Genomic DNA, 20,146 nt, shown 5'->3' on the forward strand with positions numbered 1-20,146 from the left:
GAAACCCAGGTTTTCCAGATTTTACTGGATCAATGGTAGGTACGGAAAATAACTGATTTTAAATGTAAGTTGTGATGGAAACAATCACACCTGTTTTTAGCAAATACAACGGTCTATTGATCAAGCAAATACACCTAGTGTACAATAAGAAAATACCCTAGATGACTCGTTGCGCCGATGGTGCAAAAAGCATCGGCCAGCCGAGTTATCAAACCATGTGTATGTGATAGTGGTATCACGATAAATGAAGAGGGAAGATATAAAAACATTTTGAACACTGATTAGCATAGCCAAATAGAAATTTGCAGTGCTTATACATAGGGTTCTAAGAAGTTTACGATGAGCATAAGTAAATAGAAACTTAGTGCTGACATATAGCGTTCTAAGAGAACCTACTGCTGATACATAGTAGTCTAAGAAGTCTATGATAGATTATTTACAATGAGCAAAGTACATAGCCAAAGATGCATCATATAGATTGTTACAGTTATGAAGCGATGATCATCAGGTAGAGCCATCGTTGCATGCGCCATCAGTGTCGAAAATGACTTTGTCGTCTAAGCAACTCTTCATAGTGTGTGTCATCGGCGGTTTGTCATTTCCTAAAGCAGAGATTCTGTTGATATCATCGCCGAGGCTCCAATATTACTTGTTTGTCTATCGCCGAGGTTCCAATAATACTTGTTTGTCTGTTGGGGATCATACTCTGACTGTGTAGTTGTGTCACTAAGACGAGCAGCAACGTATCTTATTTGTGACGAAGTATGATTAAGGTTGCTGTCTTTGGATGCTGGTCCTACTGTGAAGTTGGTATCTGTTATATGGTAAAGTTTCTTCGCTGCCATGCGCCGAGGGTACTGCACCAACTATTTCTAAAACAATCCATTATTCCGTCTTTTTCTTTCTATTGATGCTCCAGAGTCTTACATTTTTGCCGAACCAATTGTAATTTGTAGTAGTTGAGGTCTTGGAGTACCTTGCCGGAAGAACCTTCCATGCACTTGACAGGGTTGCCTCCCGGCCAACCGTTCTTGCCTTGCGTGTTCATCCATTTATCGACTAACTGATTATAGAGAAGCAAAATTCTCTGAAATTTCCATTGTCCGCAAGAAGTTCCCTTTCTTTCATGCATGAGGGAATGAAAGGACAAAACCGATAAACCAGAAAAATATTACAATGACCAAATTACTAATCTCGAAACCGATAGGAAGAACCTTTGAGTGATGGGTTTTTCATATCACACTGATTCATCTACAAAATCTATTAACCCAAAATGAACATACATTAGTGGCGGTTCCAGGGTGCTGGTCCTTAGAGGCACATGCATGAAGACTTTTCGGCTGTCATAGACAATGTCAAGCCAGCTCCGGTAAAGGAGTGGTGACAGCGGCGCATTGGTTGTCGTTTGATGGTGTCGAAATCTCGATGTAATTTTTATTATATTTGAGATGCTTTGTACTTCTGGTGAACTTTAATAATAGATCTGATTTTTTTGATAGAAAAAGCTCCTAGGAGTAGGATCTTCCTCGTTCAATTATGGGGTACAATTTTGACTGGATGGTCACGCTCCCTGAAAATAGATAGCTTGGAGCGCTCCGAGATCCATTTGTTTGGTGGCGGCTGCTATTCAAGGGTGGACGGGTTGTGGGCCACAACGTTTCGCATGGTAGGTGTGTGTGGGTTTTGGTGTGTGCAAACCTGGGCAAATGGGTCGGCCGGCCTGGGTTAAAAAGGCCAGACACGACACGGCTCGGTCAGGCATGGTACTTGGGCCGTGCAGGCTGGCACGCGTGCTGACCTCCCTGGCCCAGGCACGGCCCCTCGCTAAACAGGCTAGCACGGCGGCCCATTTGGCACGCCGACATAGCTACCCTGATTAGGCACAACCGCATGTCGCTTAATAGTAAATATAATAAGATGACATAAGCAGGCTATAAGGACTAATATATTATATATTTGCTTAGTTGGAGGAGAGAGAAGAGAAGCAAGTTGTTCAAAATTTGGCACAAATTACAAAGGTGGCCTATAAACCAGGATGAAGGTAGTAGTAGTCAGCTGCAATACAAGCCCCAAGACACTTTGTGAGGGTTTATGATGGGCCAACTATTAATAAAATTTACTATTGTACATGTCGGCTATTAGGTTGACTCTAAATAACATGGCAACTCCTTACAATCTATTGTTGGATGTACGCTCTCTTACTAAAGCTATATAGTACTAAAATTAATTTCATGATGCATCTAATAATATTGATTTTATAGTGTGAATTTTAATATATTTTTGATAAATTTAGTCGAAGTAAAAAAATAACTTTGACCATGCAGACAAAACACATAAAAATATTACTAACCATACTACGACCCCATAAAAAATTCGCTACAACCATGATCTAGAAAAAGCACGTCCGCCCGTGACCATGCGCTGCAGTGTGCCTGTCGCCTTGTGCCTGCCAGGACCCAGAAGACACATCGATGCATGCAGGGTGCACGCGCGTCCTCTCGGCAAGCTTTATTCTCCAGCTGGCCGCTGGTCCAAGTCGCGTGTCGTGTGTGTATGGGTTTCCTTGTGAGCTTGTTTTCTCAATGGCTTAGCGACTCGGCGGAGCTCCAGCAGTGGAGATTGACGATTTGGGGATGTTGGGTACGCCTGGTTCCTTGCTCTGGTTGGAGGATCCTTGCTCTGCTGGAGTCACATTGTTCCGGCTCTCGGTGCTACTTCCGCAGCTGCTGCTTGGGCACTTCTTCGCCATCCACGCGATATGCACCACTGCTGTTCTGGTCATCCGTCTGCTAGGCATGCTGCTCCGCCCTGTGACCGCTGCTATTCTGGTCATCCGTCTGCTAGGCCTGCTGCTCCGCCCTGTGACCGCTGCTGTTCTGGTCATCCGTCTGCTAGGCATGCTGCTCCGCCCTGTGACCGCTGCTGTTCTGGTCATCCGTCTGCTAGGCCTGCTGCTCCGCCGTGTGTGCGGTCTGGTTTGTATTGTTTCCTCCCATATTAGATTTGTTGTTTGTTGTTGTGGGCTGGGTTCGGTACGGTGTTTCTTGAGCAATGATGTCGTTGGATTAGGCGCTGGTTTTATAGGGATGCCGCTTATGTGCATCATTTGTTGTGGAGGGCGCACCGTGGAGGAAGATGGCGCTTATGTGCTTCAGATGAAATGCATTCAACATACATGGTGAAAGAGAGCTGCCCCAGGCCCTCACTACTGAACCACCATGCCCACTATAAGGAGATCGTCCCAGGGGCAATCGATTTAAACTTTACTAATATTAGTCTTAGTCGCCTACATTACCATGATCTAGTATACTGACAGTGATTCGCCAACCATATACAGTCATTAAACTGCACGCAATTCCTGTCTTAAAAATACTTGGCCAAATAATGGCTGCATTATCTGCTTGGCCATCACTTTAAAATATGAGCTGCCACATTTCTCCTTCCCCTCACACAATGCAATAAATCTGTGTATGGCAATCTCATGCCCTGTGTTTAAATCGGTTGAGTAAAAAATGGTACCCTGATGCATGCACTTGCCAGAGAGGTGCATTCAGTACTTCCCTACTTGAGGTGATCAGGTATACTAAATTAAAATGCAATGGTCACATCACAGATTATAAATTGTTTTCTTAATTTACGCACACTCTACACCCGCTTTCCCAAATCGGCTTTACCATATCACCATATATCCAACCTTTATGCGAAACAGGCAACTTACAATTGGAGTGATAGTTCAGTAAGAAAGAACATTTGGCACAAAGGAAGATTAATTTTGAAAGGAAAAGGACTTGTAGTGAACATAGAAAAAATTGATGCTCGAGTGACTACTAATATCATCTAAAATATGCAAGATAAAATAAGAGGTCAAGCCAATCAAGTGAAAGACGTTTGAACTGGAATTAGACACATTGTACATCATCAATCATTAGGAGTTGGACCCCATAGGAGTGAAAGACGTTTGTCTCCTGGTCTGCAAGCCAAAAAAATGTAGGAAGACTATCAGCGCATATGCAGCAAGAACACCATGGTAACAGTAGTAGATGATTGAGCGCATTGTAAATAATGGGGTGACCTCACCTCAAGTAGATCACATTAGAATAGAAACAACATAGGGAGTGGCGGTGGCACTTGTCGACCTTTACGCTGAAACGGGAAGTATCTGATCTCAAGTATCACGCAAGTGTTCCTTCATTTGTATTTTAATTAGCAATTAGAACTGGTTCACTTATAGTCAATATACAACTACAACATTTATTAGTGTTTTCCTATTTTACAGTACTCTGCAGTGTAGAGTAACCACCAACTTCATGATCGATTAGCTAAATTATCAACAGTGGTTTTGCATCCGGTGAAACTCTATCAAGTTCAGTTTAGTTTGAACGATGATGTATTGTTGAAATTTTACCATCCTGATATAAAATGCAAGGTTTAGACACTTTGTAGCACAGTTAGCAAGGCGAGTTGTATCACATGACATGCCTTTTCAAATCGTTAAAGGGTAGTACTTTATGTACGTACCTAATCAAGGTTGAACACTGTCATGCCTTCCAAAAGTTTAAAAGTTATCAGGAATGTAGTGCAATTACTAATTAGCCATGTCATGTTTTAGCATAAAAGGATTTTTTTTCATTTAGTATATAGTACAGAAACAAGTACTCTCTGGAAGCATATACATAATATAAATATAGTTGAAGGTCCAACGATAATGTCATACCTGTAGCAGTGGCATCACCTCAAGAAACAGTACGACTAATGACTGTTGCCATATTTGTTCATACTAAATAACCCTACATCGGAAAACAGAAGCTAAGTGTCAGCATGATTCGTGAGAAGAGGACGCCAATACATTATGTTCATAGCACAACGGTAAATCAAAGGCAACCATGCTTTACATGGCAGAAGTTCCAAGGGAAGATAATCTAAAATGATATCTAATTGCGTGAATACATTGGACAATATCATTTCCAAATTTGGAGTTTACCATCCTAAAAACTGGAAGTCTCAGCATTCAGAAACCACGACCCTCCATTGCCACTACCATCATCTTGTCATTAACTGGTTCTGCAAATCCAATAGACGATAATCCTTCATGGCAACAAGGAGGGCCATACGTTTATGTTCTGATAGTAGCTATCGACTATCGTTGCCCCATGACCACCGCCTTAACGGTTGTCTTCCAGGCTCAGGGTTGCGAGTCCTCATATATGTCATCAAGAGGAGCATAGGACATATAGCCCTGCGAACGAAAGCAAATTTGTATTGTTACACAGCACTTTTCAAGGGATAAAGAGAACAATAATAAATTAAGTCGCCCGACAAAAAAAAACATTTCGGTCATTTCATCAAGCATTTATCAGTCATCAAACCAGCAACATAGTACCACCATAAAAAACATCAATAATTAGATTTTCTTCAGGAATCCATTCCATATAATTCAAAATTGGTCGCTCATAGTTTAATATTTCTAAAATTGCTTCAAGGAAAGAGTGTGGACTGTGGAACATAACACCGCTGGTACTCTAAACTGTATCATCAAATCTCTGAATTAACTTGAAAGATAATGTATCAAATCAGCAAAATTATCATATTAAAATTTTGTGAGTAGTCATTTTCATCAGCAAAAATGAAGTACCTCTAGAAGATCTTGCAAAATGACAATTGTTGTTCAATGCACTTGGGATTACATGGAGCCCGTTAGTATCTTATGATCAGCATCAAATATGGTCTTACTAACTCCATTTAACCTACAACAAAATACACTAATCCATAAACAACTGCAGTTAGCAGTAAACTGAACTCACATGTAGCACAGAAAGGCTGCAAACACGTACTTGGTGCTGCTAAGCGGAAGAATATTAAACTGTCACAACCTTACATATTACAAGGGAGGAGATATACCACATTACAACAGCAGCCCCGAATTGCAGCAAATATATATAGCTCAATGTGTATTATTCATTTTAACACACTATTATTACTTGATATACTGAACTTCAACAGTAGTACATGCTTTAGAAAGCAAGCAAATTGTTGAATTGAAAGCTAAATTTGCCTAACAAACTGTAGCACAAGAAAGCGGTAAAACGAAAAAAATGAGAGATGACAACTTTTCAAATCGAAGAATATTTACATTAGTATTTCTTAGCCAACACAGACAATGAGAGAATAGCATAGAAACAGTTAAATGAAAATAAAGTACCTTCACTATTTAGGCATACGAAATATGTAAACCTGAAAGAGCAAAGACCATGGCCTGAGAATCCTGAGCTTATTAAGATCCTGAATAGTGCCTTTGTATAAAAGGGAAACTTACTCTATCCTTCCCAGAATAGACAACCATAATGCATGAAAGTAGAAACATAATTGCTCTAGCTTTTTCCTCCAACAGTGGTGATAATCATGGTTCTCTGTCCTAGACGGAACATACTTTTTCAAGCTGAATGGCAAAGCTGCAAAATGACAACATAAATTCAGAAATATCTTGGATTACTCATGGAAAATATAACTAACACAAAACAACATCATCTATCCACCTAAAAGGAAATTACCAATGAGCGATAGCACATATTTTGAATGTTATCAAAAAGTAGGGAATGGGGAAAGGGAAAAAAGTAATAAACATATACTTTGCACATTTCTTGACATGTTCAAATACATAATTAATTGCTCGCCCACAATTCCTTCAGTTTAGTCATGTGTAAATTAAAAGCTAAACATGAGAATCAAGCTCGTCCACAGTTCTATATGGTTTGCTGGTAGACACACTGCGGGTTCATGACCGAGACCATGCAGTGAAGTAATGAATCATATAGAACTAAACCCCAGCTGTCTGTTACCCTCTTCGCTTCAACAACAGTTATGTTTTATTGAAAAAGAGGCAGCCCTCCGATTTACATTATAATAAACGAAAGCAGGTCATACTCTACTCCTAAGAAAAAAGAGAGAAGTGCATATTACACCCCCCAACTCTAGCCCTAGTCTAATATATACACCCCCCAACTTCAATACCGTCTAATATACACCCCCCAACTCACAAAACTGGCCATAATTCAACCCTCCCCTCCCTGTTGACCGGTTTTGACCCAGTTTGACCGGTTTTGACTGAGTGAACAGTAAAAATAAAATTTTAAAAACCATAATTTTTTTTTGAAAAAAATTCAAAAATGTTCCAAGTTTTTTCACCGTGTGAACAGTAAATTAAAAAAAATTACCTTTTCAGCATGTTTGGACACCTGAGTAAATTCGAGATGTCCGTAAATTCGATTTTTTTTTCAAAATTTCAGCTTGGCGAACAGTAAAATCGATTTTTTTAAAACCGTTTTTTTGCATGGATGATGTTTGAGCGCGTGCTGACTTTTTTTGGATTTTTTCCCGAATACTGTTCACCATGCTGAAAATTTTGAATTTTTTTCGAATTTACGGACATCTCAAATTCACACAGGTATCCAAACATGCTGAAAAGGTGATTTTTTTTTTGAATTTACTATTCACGCGGTGCAAAAACTTGGAACTTTTTGAATTTTGTCAAAAAAAATATTTTTTTTGTTTTTAAAATTTTTATTTTTACTGTTCACTCAATCAAAACCGGTCAAACTGGGTCAAAACCAGTCAACAGGGAGGGGAGGGTTGAATTCTAGCCGGTTTTGAGAGTTGAGGGGTGTATTTTAGACGGTATTGGAGTTGGGGGGTGTATATTAGACTAGGGCTAAAGTTGGGGGGTGTAATATGCACTTCTCTCAATTAAATTAGATGGCTTACATAGATCAATCCTCCCCGTCCTTCTTGGATTTTCATCAAACACCATGTAGGCATAGAGAAACCAAATCTGCACAAACAATGATAGAAGCACTAACAGCAGTGCACTGGAAGGAGGCAAAATCAGAAAGAGGAGAAGAGTGTGTGCACCTACTTGAGCAGGAGGCGATGGAGCCTCGTGCAGCTTCTCCTGGTCCACCTCGACCTTCCTATGTGGCATGGCTGCCCCAGCTCCTCAATGGTCAGTTCCGGCTTTTCGGCTCCGGCGCTCATCCAGGAGAAGGCGACCGGTTCCTCTAGACGTGTCGCCGCCACAACAGGAAAGCCGACCTGTTGCTGCCCCTGCAAGGCAACGACTGGCTGCTGCCCCGCCGCCTCCACACCCCAAGACGCCTTGCATGAGAGGAGGGGAGGAAGCGTCGCTGGGGCGAGGAGCTGGAGGAGGAGGAGCAGTAGCAGGCCGTGGCGGTAGCAGTGCGGGCAACAACGGTCGAAGAAGAAGGCGCGCCGCGGGTTGAGGGAGGAGCTGCAGCAGCTCAAGATGGGAGGGAAAGGGGCTGGCGGCGCCGTGGGAAAGAGGAGAGGCGCGGGGCTCGGGAGGGGATCACTCCCATTTTCCTCTTGCCTGCCTCCCGAGCTGTTGCCTCCTCGTCCACAGCGCGTGGTCGGGTGCGGAGGCAGGGGAGGAGGAGGTGATGGAGGCGGAGGTGGAAGAGACGAGGCGTCCAAGAGGATGGGGGAAGTGGTGGCGGCGGCACGGGGAAGAGCCCAAGAGGAGAGGGGTGGGAAGAGATAGAGGGATGACGAGGAAGATATTTCCATCGCTTTGTTTCCCTCTTTTCGCCCACCGAAACGAGGCAAACCCACATCGTTCTTTCGATGCAGCAGGTAACCAGGGCCACCCGTCGTCCGTTCGGGAAGCAGCGACAAACGTAGAAAAATACCAACGGTTGACCGGCTGCCAGCGGCCAAAAACGAGCGCTAGTAAAAAGATCGTTCGGCCCTGGATCGCTAGCGCACTCAGTTGCCCTCGCTAGGCGGGTAGCCTAGCAGGAGGGTTTATATGTTCAATCAGGGCTGGCTAGGGGTCAAGTGACCGAATTTACAATTTTGGCCGGTCACTTCTTTTTTGACAAGCGGGCACATTGGACTTGATGAATTCTTCCCTCGAGATCAAAATACGCACGCATATAACACAACACGGCTGACTGATATCTAGTTGATTGACTCACAATACAGGCACACACACACACACCGATGCATGGCTTGATTGGTGGCAACCGGTACGTATCATACCATGTTTTTTTTATTGATCTCTCATGGTTATGCAAATTACAAAGGGGTAGGGTGTGTACTTCACTACTTACACACATACAAGCACAAGACCAAACCTATCCGTACGAAATCACTTGACATCTAGATTGGGTCGACATCACATATGTACTAGCCGGCGGCGACCATCTTGAGTTCTTATGATTACGTGCATGCTTCATATGTTTTCCTTGGCTCAGAGCACAAGTTAACTAGCTATAGTAGTATATTTTGTTGAACAGAATCTGAAAGCTACACACAGGTGTGTTGGGAACTCATAGATATATCTTCTTTGTGTTAGTTTTGATTAATCGGTCCAATGAAACTTTATTATGGTATGAGGTTTGGCTATATATCCGAAGTTAGAGTTCAATTAAGCTTCGCGTGGGATGATGTACAAAGGCAGGCCCGTTGACAAGGGTGTGCGAGTTGTGCGATGGCACAGGGCCCCCAAAATCGGGGGGCGCTAAACGGAGAGAAAATCGGTAAAATTGTTCCGATTCATCATCGTTGCTGGGCGTGTTGCAGCTGCGTGGTTCACGATCGAACGAAAATTACCGGTCATTCGGATAAAAAAGTAGTAGGGGCCGAGTTAGCCCAGTACCCATGCCCCAGTCTGTTTAGGGCTTTGGGCCTGTTTGTAGAAATTCAGATAAAGAAACACAAGTCAGGCCTACTCACGAAACCAGGCGCTCGTGTCTCCACGATTCCCAGTGGGGATAGCAAGGTGCTGCCGGCTAATTCGACGACGAGATCGATCGCAGTCGCCTTCGGGTGTGTTTAGTAGGGTGTATGGAGGGTGCATGGAGGCAAAAGTTCCCAATCCGCCCCACTTTTGCTTGTTTGGTAGGGTGTATTAGCTCACCTGGGCTATGTCCAACTCATGCAAAAAAGGGCCCTCAGCCATGCCCATCTCATGCACCCAAAGGGTGCATGGAGGCAACCATGCTGGCCCCGACCCTTATCCCCACCCACCAGACCACGTCCAAATATATTTAAATTTTCAAAAATGTTCAGAATTTCAGAATTTTTTTATATTCTTGAAAAAAAACATAATTTCATTTTTTAAATTTTTTGAAAATGTTCAGAATTCCAAAATTGTTTAATTTTTCAAAAAACAATTCATAATTTTAATTTTTGTTTAAATTTAAAAAAAATGTTCAGAGATTCAAATTTTGTTTCAATTTTCAAAAATGTTTAGAATTCCAGATTTTGTTTAAATTTGCAAAAAATGTTTATAATTTCAAAAAAATAATTTTTCAAAAAATGTTCATATTTCAAATTTTGTTTAATTTTTTTAGAAAAATAAAAATTCATTTTTTAAAATTTTCGAAAAAGTTCAGAATTTTGAAATTTATTTAAAATTTAGAAAAACTTTGGAATTTTAAATTTTCAATAAAAGATTAGAATTTAAAAATATGATTAATTTGTTGTTCACATTTTTTCAATTTTGTTCATCATTCAAAAAAATTATTCGGAATTCAAAAATTTTAGCATGTCTACATACATACAGGTTGCCAAACAAACTCTTAGCTCAGCATGTCTCGGCATATATACCGCTGCCAAACAACAGCAAATGCATGGACTCAGTATGTCTACACTCAGCATGTATCAGAAGAGAAAAATTAGGCTAGGTTCATACATGCTACCAAACACACCTGAGTCCACCATGCATCTGGCCGTCGCCGCCGGCTTTGCTACTACAACACCTCGTCCAATCATCCCCAAATATATCCCAAGTAAGCCGTAAATCATAAGTTTTTAATCAAATTCGATGGGTGATGAACACTGCATTAGGTCAATTTTTATATACAATCTTTCTCTGATTCTTTCTATATTTTCATGCCAAATCGAACGCAATCCCTACTAGTATAGCAGTACTACTCAGTTAGGCTTGTACTTGGTTCTAATCAAATTAATACGATCAATGTCATACACTGTCCGTAATCCATTTTTTAGTGCTAGTGCTAATTCTTCATACTTGTGTGATAGCTAGCTATACTTGCATATTTCATTTCAAGAAAGACCGAATTTGTTGATGACAATAACAGTGGGGAATGATACCTTGAAGAAAATTATTACGAAGATATAAGTGAAATCTTCATTTCAAGAAACACAAGATGGATACTCATTTTTGTAAGAAGACGAGGTCAGTTTATTGCTTTAGTAGTACCATCACTCTTTCAGCATTAGTTTCTAATATATTCTAAATAGTATATGTGATAACACTCATTTGAAATTATGCAATTATCTGAGAGTACGTTTAGCTGTATTAGGTTTTAGTTACACAGTCTTTTCTAAATTTAGGGGCCCATTTTGCATTTCGCACAGGGGCCCCGAATTCCTAGAGACGGCCCTGTACAAAGGCATAGGCATACCTATAATATGTGTAGTTTTCTATACAACGAAAATGAAATAGAAACTTAAAAATAAAAATAATGAAGTTTTCTAAGAATACTAATAAAGTAGTTTCATTGTTAATAGCCTCTAAGAAAAAGGAAAGTAGAAATTTGAAAAGAAAATTTGCACACAACACTTTTTTATATATAATATGCAAAAATAAGCATATAATAGTTCAATTTTCGTACAAAAGTTGTCCCTTATAATAATGATTGATTTAGTGGAATTGATATAGGGGGTCTGCCCCTACTTTGTTGCCCGTCTCAACTTTTTTCTTGGGTCCGCCCCTGCATAATGGAAATTGTTGGGGGGGGGGGGGGGGGGGGGGGGCTTGGCTCCCCTGGTGTGGACAATTTGCAATGCCGCCACGATCCCCAGGATGAGCACGAGAGCCCATATACCGGGCTTGGTGGCCGGGCAGCTATGCGGCGCCTTCGCCGGCCCTAGCTTCGCCCAGATCTCCACCTTGGGCATGGGCTGCGGGCAGGAGGAGAAGCAACAACGTTGTTGCGAGTGGGAGGAAGCGAAGAGAGCGCGCCATCGAGTTGGAGTCGAAAGCAAGAGTGGGCTTTGGGCTTCGTTGGCTGTCTGTGCAAGTTGAAGACAAGTTGTAAGCGAGGTCGAGTGCTTATAAATAGGCACAACCACGCGCTCAAGTGCCACTACAGTCTTTTCTCAACAAAAAAAAAGACTGCCACTAAAGGAGACAAAAATAAAGTTAGTTATTTCTTTCATCTACGGAAGAGGACCAAACTGATTAAGGCACCAACTAGTCATCAACCCGTGCGGGCTGTATACACCGATTGATGCAGAGGCCGGGGGTTTTAATCTCCTTTTCCAGAAAAGAAGTAAACGTGGAAACACATAGTTGGAACTTTAGAGCAATATATTTAGTATATGTTCAAACTTATAAGAACTCAATACATCAGCCCTTAGTTTTTAATGATAAATGGAATGCATTTTAATGTTCCAAAAATATATTTTTTTGGTGGGTGAATGTTTCAAAAATATTACTCCCTCCATTCACAAATATAAGATGTTCTAGCTTTTTTTCAAGTCAGAGACTTTTTGGTGTGTTTGCTCACTTATTTCAATGTGTATGTAGTTCATATTGAAATATTCAAAATATCTTATATTTGCGAACAAAGGGAGCAGAAGATAATTATAAACCACAATTGGGGCACGATGCACAACGGAAGTAATACCCTCCACGTTATATCTACAACAAATGAAGGGGTATATTATCCCTCAAAAAAATGGAGTATATTTAACAGAAACGACATACCACAAAAGGAGTGATGGTTAAGTGGCTTGAATGCAAATGAAGAAGTCGCCAACAAAATCCGTCCCTCAATTTAAAAATTGTATTCTCCTAAAAGAAACTAAAATTATATCATTCATTTTTTTCTGACGTGGAAGTTAAGTGAGGTTGTGTCCTACAACCACTCTTTTTTTGCGGGGTGTCCTACAAACACTCAGTCTGCATTCTTATAGAGAAAACATGCACCACCTCGACCTATTGAATACTCCCCTCAGAAGCACACGTGATTTCTTTGTCTATACACACAATATATTTTTACATGGATTAGCCAGAAAAAAAATGGAATATCAACAATAATGGCATACGTGCGTACATAGGTGGAGACTTGATTTGTACCTGCAAGAGCAGCAACTAATTTGGATATGTAACAAACATAATCTGAAGTGTGAAACAAACCTAGGATATGTAGGTATCTATATAGTTACAGCTGCACGGAAATTTCATACTTCTTTTTAATATATAAAAATGTCACTAATCTAGAGCCTTGTTGATGTACAAATTTGAAATCCTGTAAATCATATCTTGTACTCCCTCCGTTCCTAAATATTTATCTTTTTAGAGGTTTCAAATGATGACTACATACGGAGCAAAATGAATGAATCTACACTCTAAAATATGTCTATATACATCTGTATGTGGTGACCATTTGAAATCTCTAAAAAGACAAATATTTAGGAACGGAGGGAGTAGAACTCAAGTACTCTATGCAGGCTTAATTAATTTAGATGGCAACTGCTCTAAATTCTGATTACCAGAAATGACTATACACTCTATCGACATTGATCAAAGAAATCTAGGAAGATGGTATATGCTACATGTAAAATATTCAGAACCTAGGCATCATTTTTTCGATAAAGAGTGCTTTTTACTGACTCATAGTGTAGCATGATACAATCATAATGAGTACACACCCGATCTCTATATAACTATGATGCACACAACCAACACAACACACACATGATCACGCAGGCAAAGCAAAGTCATATAAGACCGAAGCGATCAGGGGCGGATCCACTAAGGGGTATGGGTGTACAGATGTACACCCAAATATTTTTTGCAACAAAAACTGTATATATGTGTCTAATGCATATGTGACAGAAATACTACCCTATAGTTCAGGAGCAGCCCACTAGCCCGACAGAAGTTCAGGAGCAGCCCACTTTTGTCCACGCATTTCTCAACGTCAGGGAGGGTAGCGTTCTAGTGTAGCAATTTACAAACTTCTCAAATTGGTTCTAATCCTGTAAACCTTATCACTGGCATAATACTAGCGGCGTAGGCCCGCAACGCCACTAACTATGTTTTACGAACACCACTAGCAGGCATTTCTGCACTAGTGAAACCAAATCCTTAATTGTTTCATAACACCTATTTTCCTTCTCTATGCGATAAATGGGTCATTTCAGCAACGCACGGGTCATGGTGCAATAACAATGACCGTCTTATTTTTTTCTTTGTTCTTTTATTATTTTTATTTCTATATTCCCATTCTCTTTTAATCATCTGAAATTTTGTTTCTCATCCTTTATATATTATGTTTAGTTTTCTTGTTATTATTTTCCTAGGTAAATAATGAGTATTTGCATGAGATACATGAGTACTTCTTTTTGAACATGTGCCAAAACATGAACATCTCTTTAAGATACATGAACATTTCCTTCACATGTAAGAATCCTTCCGAAATACTCTTATAGATGTGCATGGACATTTATATTTACATACGAGAGCATTTATGAAAATACATGTACATTTTCCCATAAATGAAAAGATTTATTTTGATACATGTGGACATTTCTTTTCGCATGCAGGAACATTTTTAAAAGCTGGTAGACCCTTTAATAAGTAGACGAAAATTTCTTTTCGTGGAAATGGAAATATTTTAGAGTGCCTTGAAATTTTAATTATTTATTTAAAATATTTTATGAGCATTTCATATTTATCTCATTTCCTACTTTTAGATTATTCTATGTTTTGCCAAAAAAAGGTTAGAAGGCCGAAAATAGCGCGCGTCGGCCCGCGGCCATTCCGGGTGTGGGAAGCCCATGTGAGCGAGGCGCCGCTGCAGAAAGCTCACAGTAGGCCCTCCCCCCGCTCGCCAGACTAGCTAGGGTTTACACTCTGCTCTCCTCTCCTCCGCCATCTCCGAGCGAGGTCTCCCGGCGGCGGTACTGTCTCCCGGCCGGTCGTGCTCAAGGAAGGTAACGCCGTTTTTCGCTTCTCCTCTCTCCTCTCCTCCTGAGAGACCCCTCCCTCTTCGTTCGTTGGTTCCCCTATTCGATTCGACATGTAGACGTATTTTTTTGATTCGCTTTCTTGATTGATAGGGGAAACCAAACCGGTAGTATCACCCTCACCCTTAAAGTTAGTTAATGTTGTAAACCAAACCTAGTAGAAAGTATGTTTTTTGCCTAGGGTTGCAGAAAATACTAGTAGTATTTCTAGTTGAACAAATTGGCCCTGTGAACTCAACTCATCAGCTGTGGCAAAATGTTTGATTTCCTTACTTTCTTTGTTGCCCAACCAAGAGCCACAAGTACCAACAATTATACGTATATAAGCTCTGATTTTCATGTTCAGATCCAGCGATTAGTAGTGATTCTGCTTGCAGAAATGTTTGCGTCAATCCTAGCTCGTTTCTTTGTATTCTCTTAGCTAGTTCATTATTCAGGCTCTGCTTGCTACTTAATTAGTTAATTATGGTGGTAGATAGTTTAATTTAATTATGTGCCCTGGACCACAGTTTTTTCTTTCTAACAATCTAGAGACAGACAAGGTGCTAGCTACTTCAATAAATCTCCATGCTTGTGAAGGAAACACAAGTTTTGGATGGATACAGAAAAATGCTCAAAGTTCATCAGTAGTATATTCTTCGTAATATATATCTCCATCTGTCTTCACATTCATGCAATATATCGTAAGTTTGAGTCCAGCTCTTTTGGTTGTTTTCTGAACCTTGATATATATTACCTGATTGCTACAGCTGAATTGAATTTGTTCGATGGAGGACCTACGACAGAGATTCTCAAGAGGATCACCACGACAAGTGATCTGAATTCTCTTTCCCTTGTGTCAAAGCAGCTATATAAGGTAGAGGGGAATCAGAGGGGTGCTATCCGTGTTGGTTCCCATCTTTGCACTGCTACAGAAGCACTGACATCATTGTGCGCCCGCTTCCCAAATCTGCGGAAAGTGGAAATCGATTACTCTGGTTGGATACCTGGACATGGAAAGCAGTTGGACAACAAAGGCCTTTCTGTGTTTTCATCTCACTGTTCCTCACTGATTGACCTAACCTTAAGCTTCTGCTCATGCATCGATGACTCTGGGCTTGCTTGTTTAGCTTATTGCAAGACACTGGTGTCTCTCAGGTTCAACTCCGCACCAAAAATAACGTCAGTTGGGCTTTTCTCGGTTGCAGTTGGTTGCGGAAGTCTATCTGCTCTCCACCTTATTGATTGCGAGAAAATCAACACTGTAGAGTGGCTGGAATACCTTGGTAGGGATGGATCGTTGGAAGAGCTTGTAGTGAAGAATTGCCAAGGAATCAATCATCATGACTTCCTAAAGTTTGGTTCCGGATGGATGAAGCTCCAGAAGTTTGAGTTTGAGAGTAAAAGAGAAAGATGTGATCGTCTTCCAGGTGATGTGGTCTATGACTCCTCGTACCATGCTCACAGTACGGATAGATATGGTTTCTGCTGTGAGAGTTTGAAGGATTTAAGGTTGGCTCATATTAAAACTTGGCCAGAAGTAGGTCTTCGTCTTGCCTTGAGTATGTTCATGCCCTAAATGACAATGACATTATTGCATTATCTCGGAGCTGCAGCAACCTTAAAAGCATCTCACTTTGGCTCAACCTGCAGCACTACTCTAGTGATGTCAGCTATTGTGAGACGAGGACGTCATTTACTGATAACAGACTTTACGCTCTAGCCCGAAACTGTCGTATGCTTCAGATGGTAGACCTCAGCTTTATAGGATGTTCCCGTGACTGGCCATCAGAAATAGGATTCACACAAGAGGGTTTTCTGGTGCTCATTCAGTCCTGCCCGATTCGTGTTCTCGTGCTAAACACCACCAACTTCATTGATGACGAGGGGATGAAGGCCCTCTCATCCTCACCACATCTGGAGACACTCGAGCTTATATTGTGTCATGCAGTAACTGATGCTGGGATGTGCTTCATTGCGCACACCCCATGCTTGAGTAATCTCACACTTCGGTTGTGTCATAACGTTACTGATGTGGGAGTGGCTGAACTGGGACGTGCACATAAGTTAGAGTCTTTGGTTGTTGAGTATTGTGGTGAGGTATCTCTGCAAGCTGTGCAGGGTGTTGCCAAGTCAGTTCACTACAGTGACTATTCAGATTTCTTTATGAAGAAAATTGGTCTTGGCGCCTATTGATGAAGTGGTCTCCAAAATTTCCAGTATGAATTTGCTGCTAAATCCATTAAGTTGTTCAGTGTGGATCATCCGACCCAGATTCACCTCTCTGAACTTTTTGTTGCCCTCTACCTTTACGGCAATGATTTTCCTTTATGACAGTCTATAATGATGAATTCCAGATGACAACTAATTAATGAAACTTTAATAGTAGGCACCACTTGTGTATTATTATCAACCGTAATTCTGGTTGCTTAATTTCTACCCTCTGTAGCGAAACCGGCATAAGTAGGCCACAAGATTCCCTGTTTCTGCTGTGGAGGCACCATATGACCTTTTGGTGTTATTTATATTATTTAAGCAAATGTCATAAACCCTTTTCTCATTGCGTAAGTGATTTAGAAGACATATATCTGCCTGCTATGTTCATGTGCCAATTTTAGTATGGATGAATGTAGTAATAAGTCAAGTTTTGATGCTTGTTTTGTTGATATTGACTCCATTGGAGGGTGTCTTTGATTGCTTCTCAAAAGAATAGTGCTAGTTACTACTCCCTCTGTAAACTAATGTAAGACGTTTTTGAAGTTCAAATTGAACTGCAAAAACGTCTTGTATTAGTGTACAGAGGTAGTAGCATAATTGTGGATGTTTAGATTCCAAAATGACCTGAAGTTGAGGAACAACTGAAACTTGAGTGACTACTGAAAGCATATAACATATCCATCACATCATGTCTTTGCTCTGGACATCCAACACTCAAAAACATTTCTTAACTTTTTTAGGGGGTCGCATCTCTTTTTACCTATCAAGAGTATATATGTTGACAACTCGTTGCATCAGTTCAGCTAGTAGGAACAGCATTTGCCTTGTATTTGTAGCTCATCAAGATGCCAACTTTGCTTTGCTGGCTATTTAATTTGTGTTTTTATACTTGAGCTAAAATGAAACATGCGCCTTTCCCTTGCTAAAAAAGGAAGACTAGTTTATTTATTTACATTAGCAATCTGGCAGATGTACAGGAGGTTGCAATTTTTCTTCAGCTTGTGTGGGGTGTGGCCAAGATGCTGCTTGCTTCTAGATGCCTTGAATTTCACAAGATGCAGCCAAACACACAAATTACATTGTTACAAAAGCCCATGAGCTACAGAGTTTGCATCACTGTCTAGGAAAAAATTCAAGGAGTAAATTAATCTGTCATTTTTTCCACAGGAGAAAACAGGAATAGATGGCGACACTGAAGAAGAAAATTTTGGTGTGTCAGATGTTACACGGCAACCAACACATAGTCGGGCTGGTAGACGTACAAAAAGCGCCAGTAACCCACTTGAGTTTGTATTTTCTTCACTTTGTGTGGTCAAGATGCTGCTTGGCTGCACAGGCTTTGAGTCCTTATCTATACTTGGCTAGTAAGTTGCATTGCATTGCGCCACCTGTCATGAGTCCTTATCTATACTTGGTCTATGTACCAGCTGAGAAGAGAAAAGGGAAACCTTTTAGAGAATAGCTTAAGACATATATAATGAAGCAGTTTTACATGATCAAATAAACAAGGAAGGATACCATCAAAGAAAAACTCTACTGCATTGTTAACTCAAGTCGTTCAGTGCATGAGTTGTTGATGGAGGAGAATTGGGAAATATATGAGCAGGCGTACGCCGTGGGTATTGCTTTCTAAGAATAAGTCCTGTGTCATTTTTCCATAGGAATGAGGAGAGAAAATAGAGGAAGAGATGGCAGACACTGAACAAGGAAAACCGGCGCCCAGCAGCAGTTGCCAAAGGGATGTGCCAGCGTCCCAACAAAGAGCTTGGAACTTCCAGCAGGCAGAGATGGCAACACTGAAGGATAGTCATCCAGTAGCAGCTTAAGACACTGAAACTTTTGTTTTACCATCGGTAGAATTCCACGTTTAATCGTTGCGTTGCACCACAAGTCATGGTTCCGAAAAGCCAATAAGGGAAACATTAGTACTGTAGAGAACAGCTAAAGACAAGCTGCTTCAATTTCTTTAGCGGAATTGCCATACAAGTTACATGACCAAATAAACAAGAAATACTGATGGTGAAGGACTCGAATTATGCAGATACATGTCTTGCACGAATCTTGGAGCAACCGACAGTCTTCTTCACCACAAGCCTCATTCGCAGGGACCTTGATTTTAAGAGTACGTTCAGACGATGTTGAGGACTGAGGCACTGCTGCTCCCAGCCGAAGCACCCGGACGAAGGACAAGATTGCTGCAGTGCCGGGAATGCAGCTCCCGTGCAGACAATGTTGAGCATGTCAAAAAGAAAAGCCATAGTAATAGTTGAGTTCTTCTGATTATTCTCTGAAGTAAGGAAGCAATAGTAATACACCCTTTAGATTACTCATAGATTACAAAAGGGCATACCTGGGAGTATTGGCGTGTCGGATGCTACACTGCAATCAACACATATGCCGGCAGGCAAACATACAGAAAGCGCCAGTAACCCACTCGAGCTTGGATTTTTGCTTCAATTTGTGTGGTCAAGATGCTGCTTGGCTGTACAGGCTTTGAATTCCACAAGTTGCAGCAACTGCCTCATATTCCGTCGGACACATGACTTCCAACAAGACTTGGTGTCTAGGATTTGTATTAACCAAAATCCAACACAAGCCTTTATTTTTACCGCCGCCGGTGGATAGACTTCCAGCACGGAATTTTTCCACAATTTATAGTTGTGTCCCGACTCCTTGTGCTAAATCTTTTGTTCTACGTACCAGCTGAAAAGCGAAAAGGAAAACATTGGTACTGTGGAGAATAGCTTAAGACAGGTTGCTTCCATTCTTTATGGAATTGCCATAACTGAAGTAGTTACAAGTTACACGATCAAATGAGCAAGAAGTACTGTCAAACCTATCACAGGCCATACCATCTGATAAAAACTCTATTGCAATGTTAACTCGAGTGTATAAGGTGCATAAGGTGTAGATGAAGGGGATCTGGAATATT

General features: G+C 40.9%; 1 protein-coding gene and 1 pseudogene across 7 annotated transcripts; one reads left to right on the forward strand and one right to left on the reverse strand.

Annotated features, from left to right (window-relative positions):
* Positions 1 to 3,823: 3,823 nt before the first annotated feature.
* Positions 3,824 to 8,591, reverse strand: LOC125544904 (uncharacterized). 6 transcript variants are annotated; one of them, XR_015617941.1, is made up of 9 exons: positions 7,906 to 8,582; positions 7,759 to 7,825; positions 6,314 to 6,449; positions 6,200 to 6,231; positions 5,633 to 5,744; positions 4,982 to 5,236; positions 4,715 to 4,787; positions 4,078 to 4,186; positions 3,824 to 3,970 (listed from the first exon to the last, which is right to left on the reverse strand). XR_015617941.1 is itself a non-coding variant. In XM_087545935.1 (9 exons), the coding sequence occupies exons 1-5, from the start codon at positions 7,973 to 7,975 to the stop codon at positions 5,740 to 5,742; spliced, it is 306 nt and encodes a 101-aa protein (XP_087402061.1). In that variant the 5' UTR covers positions 7,976 to 8,578; the 3' UTR covers positions 3,824 to 3,970; positions 4,078 to 4,186; positions 4,715 to 4,787; positions 4,982 to 5,236; positions 5,633 to 5,739. The 6 variants fall into 6 exon arrangements, 5 of the variants coding, with proteins under 5 accessions (XP_087402061.1, XP_087402048.1, XP_087402059.1 ...); XM_087545935.1 differs by having other exon boundaries at positions 7,910 to 8,578; XM_087545922.1 differs by having other exon boundaries at positions 6,200 to 6,449; positions 7,910 to 8,591.
* A 3,254-nt stretch (positions 8,592 to 11,845) lies between these two features.
* On the forward strand, positions 11,846 to 19,822 carry LOC125532660 (F-box/LRR-repeat protein 14-like; annotated as a pseudogene). Its single transcript, XR_015611317.1, has 4 exons — positions 11,846 to 11,969; positions 14,746 to 14,831; positions 14,892 to 14,985; positions 15,768 to 19,822. The product of XR_015611317.1 is annotated as an F-box/LRR-repeat protein 14-like (transcript).
* The last annotated feature ends 324 nt before the right edge of the window (positions 19,823 to 20,146 follow it).

Source organism: Triticum urartu, chromosome 1A (assembly GCF_056163025.1).
Source record: "Triticum urartu cultivar PI428250 chromosome 1A, HENAU_Tu73, whole genome shotgun sequence".
Taxonomy (NCBI): Eukaryota; Viridiplantae; Streptophyta; class Magnoliopsida; order Poales; family Poaceae; genus Triticum; species Triticum urartu.

Coding starts and splice junctions, on each gene's coding strand:
- LOC125544904 (XM_087545922.1), bottom strand. CDS start 8,577: ATGGAAATATCTTCCTCGTCATCCCTCTATCTCTTCCCACCCCTCTCC. Junction 7,826..7,909: donor CTCCATCGCCTCCTGCTCAA/GTAGGTGCACAC, acceptor TTGTTTGTGCAG/ATTTGGTTTCTCTATGCCTA.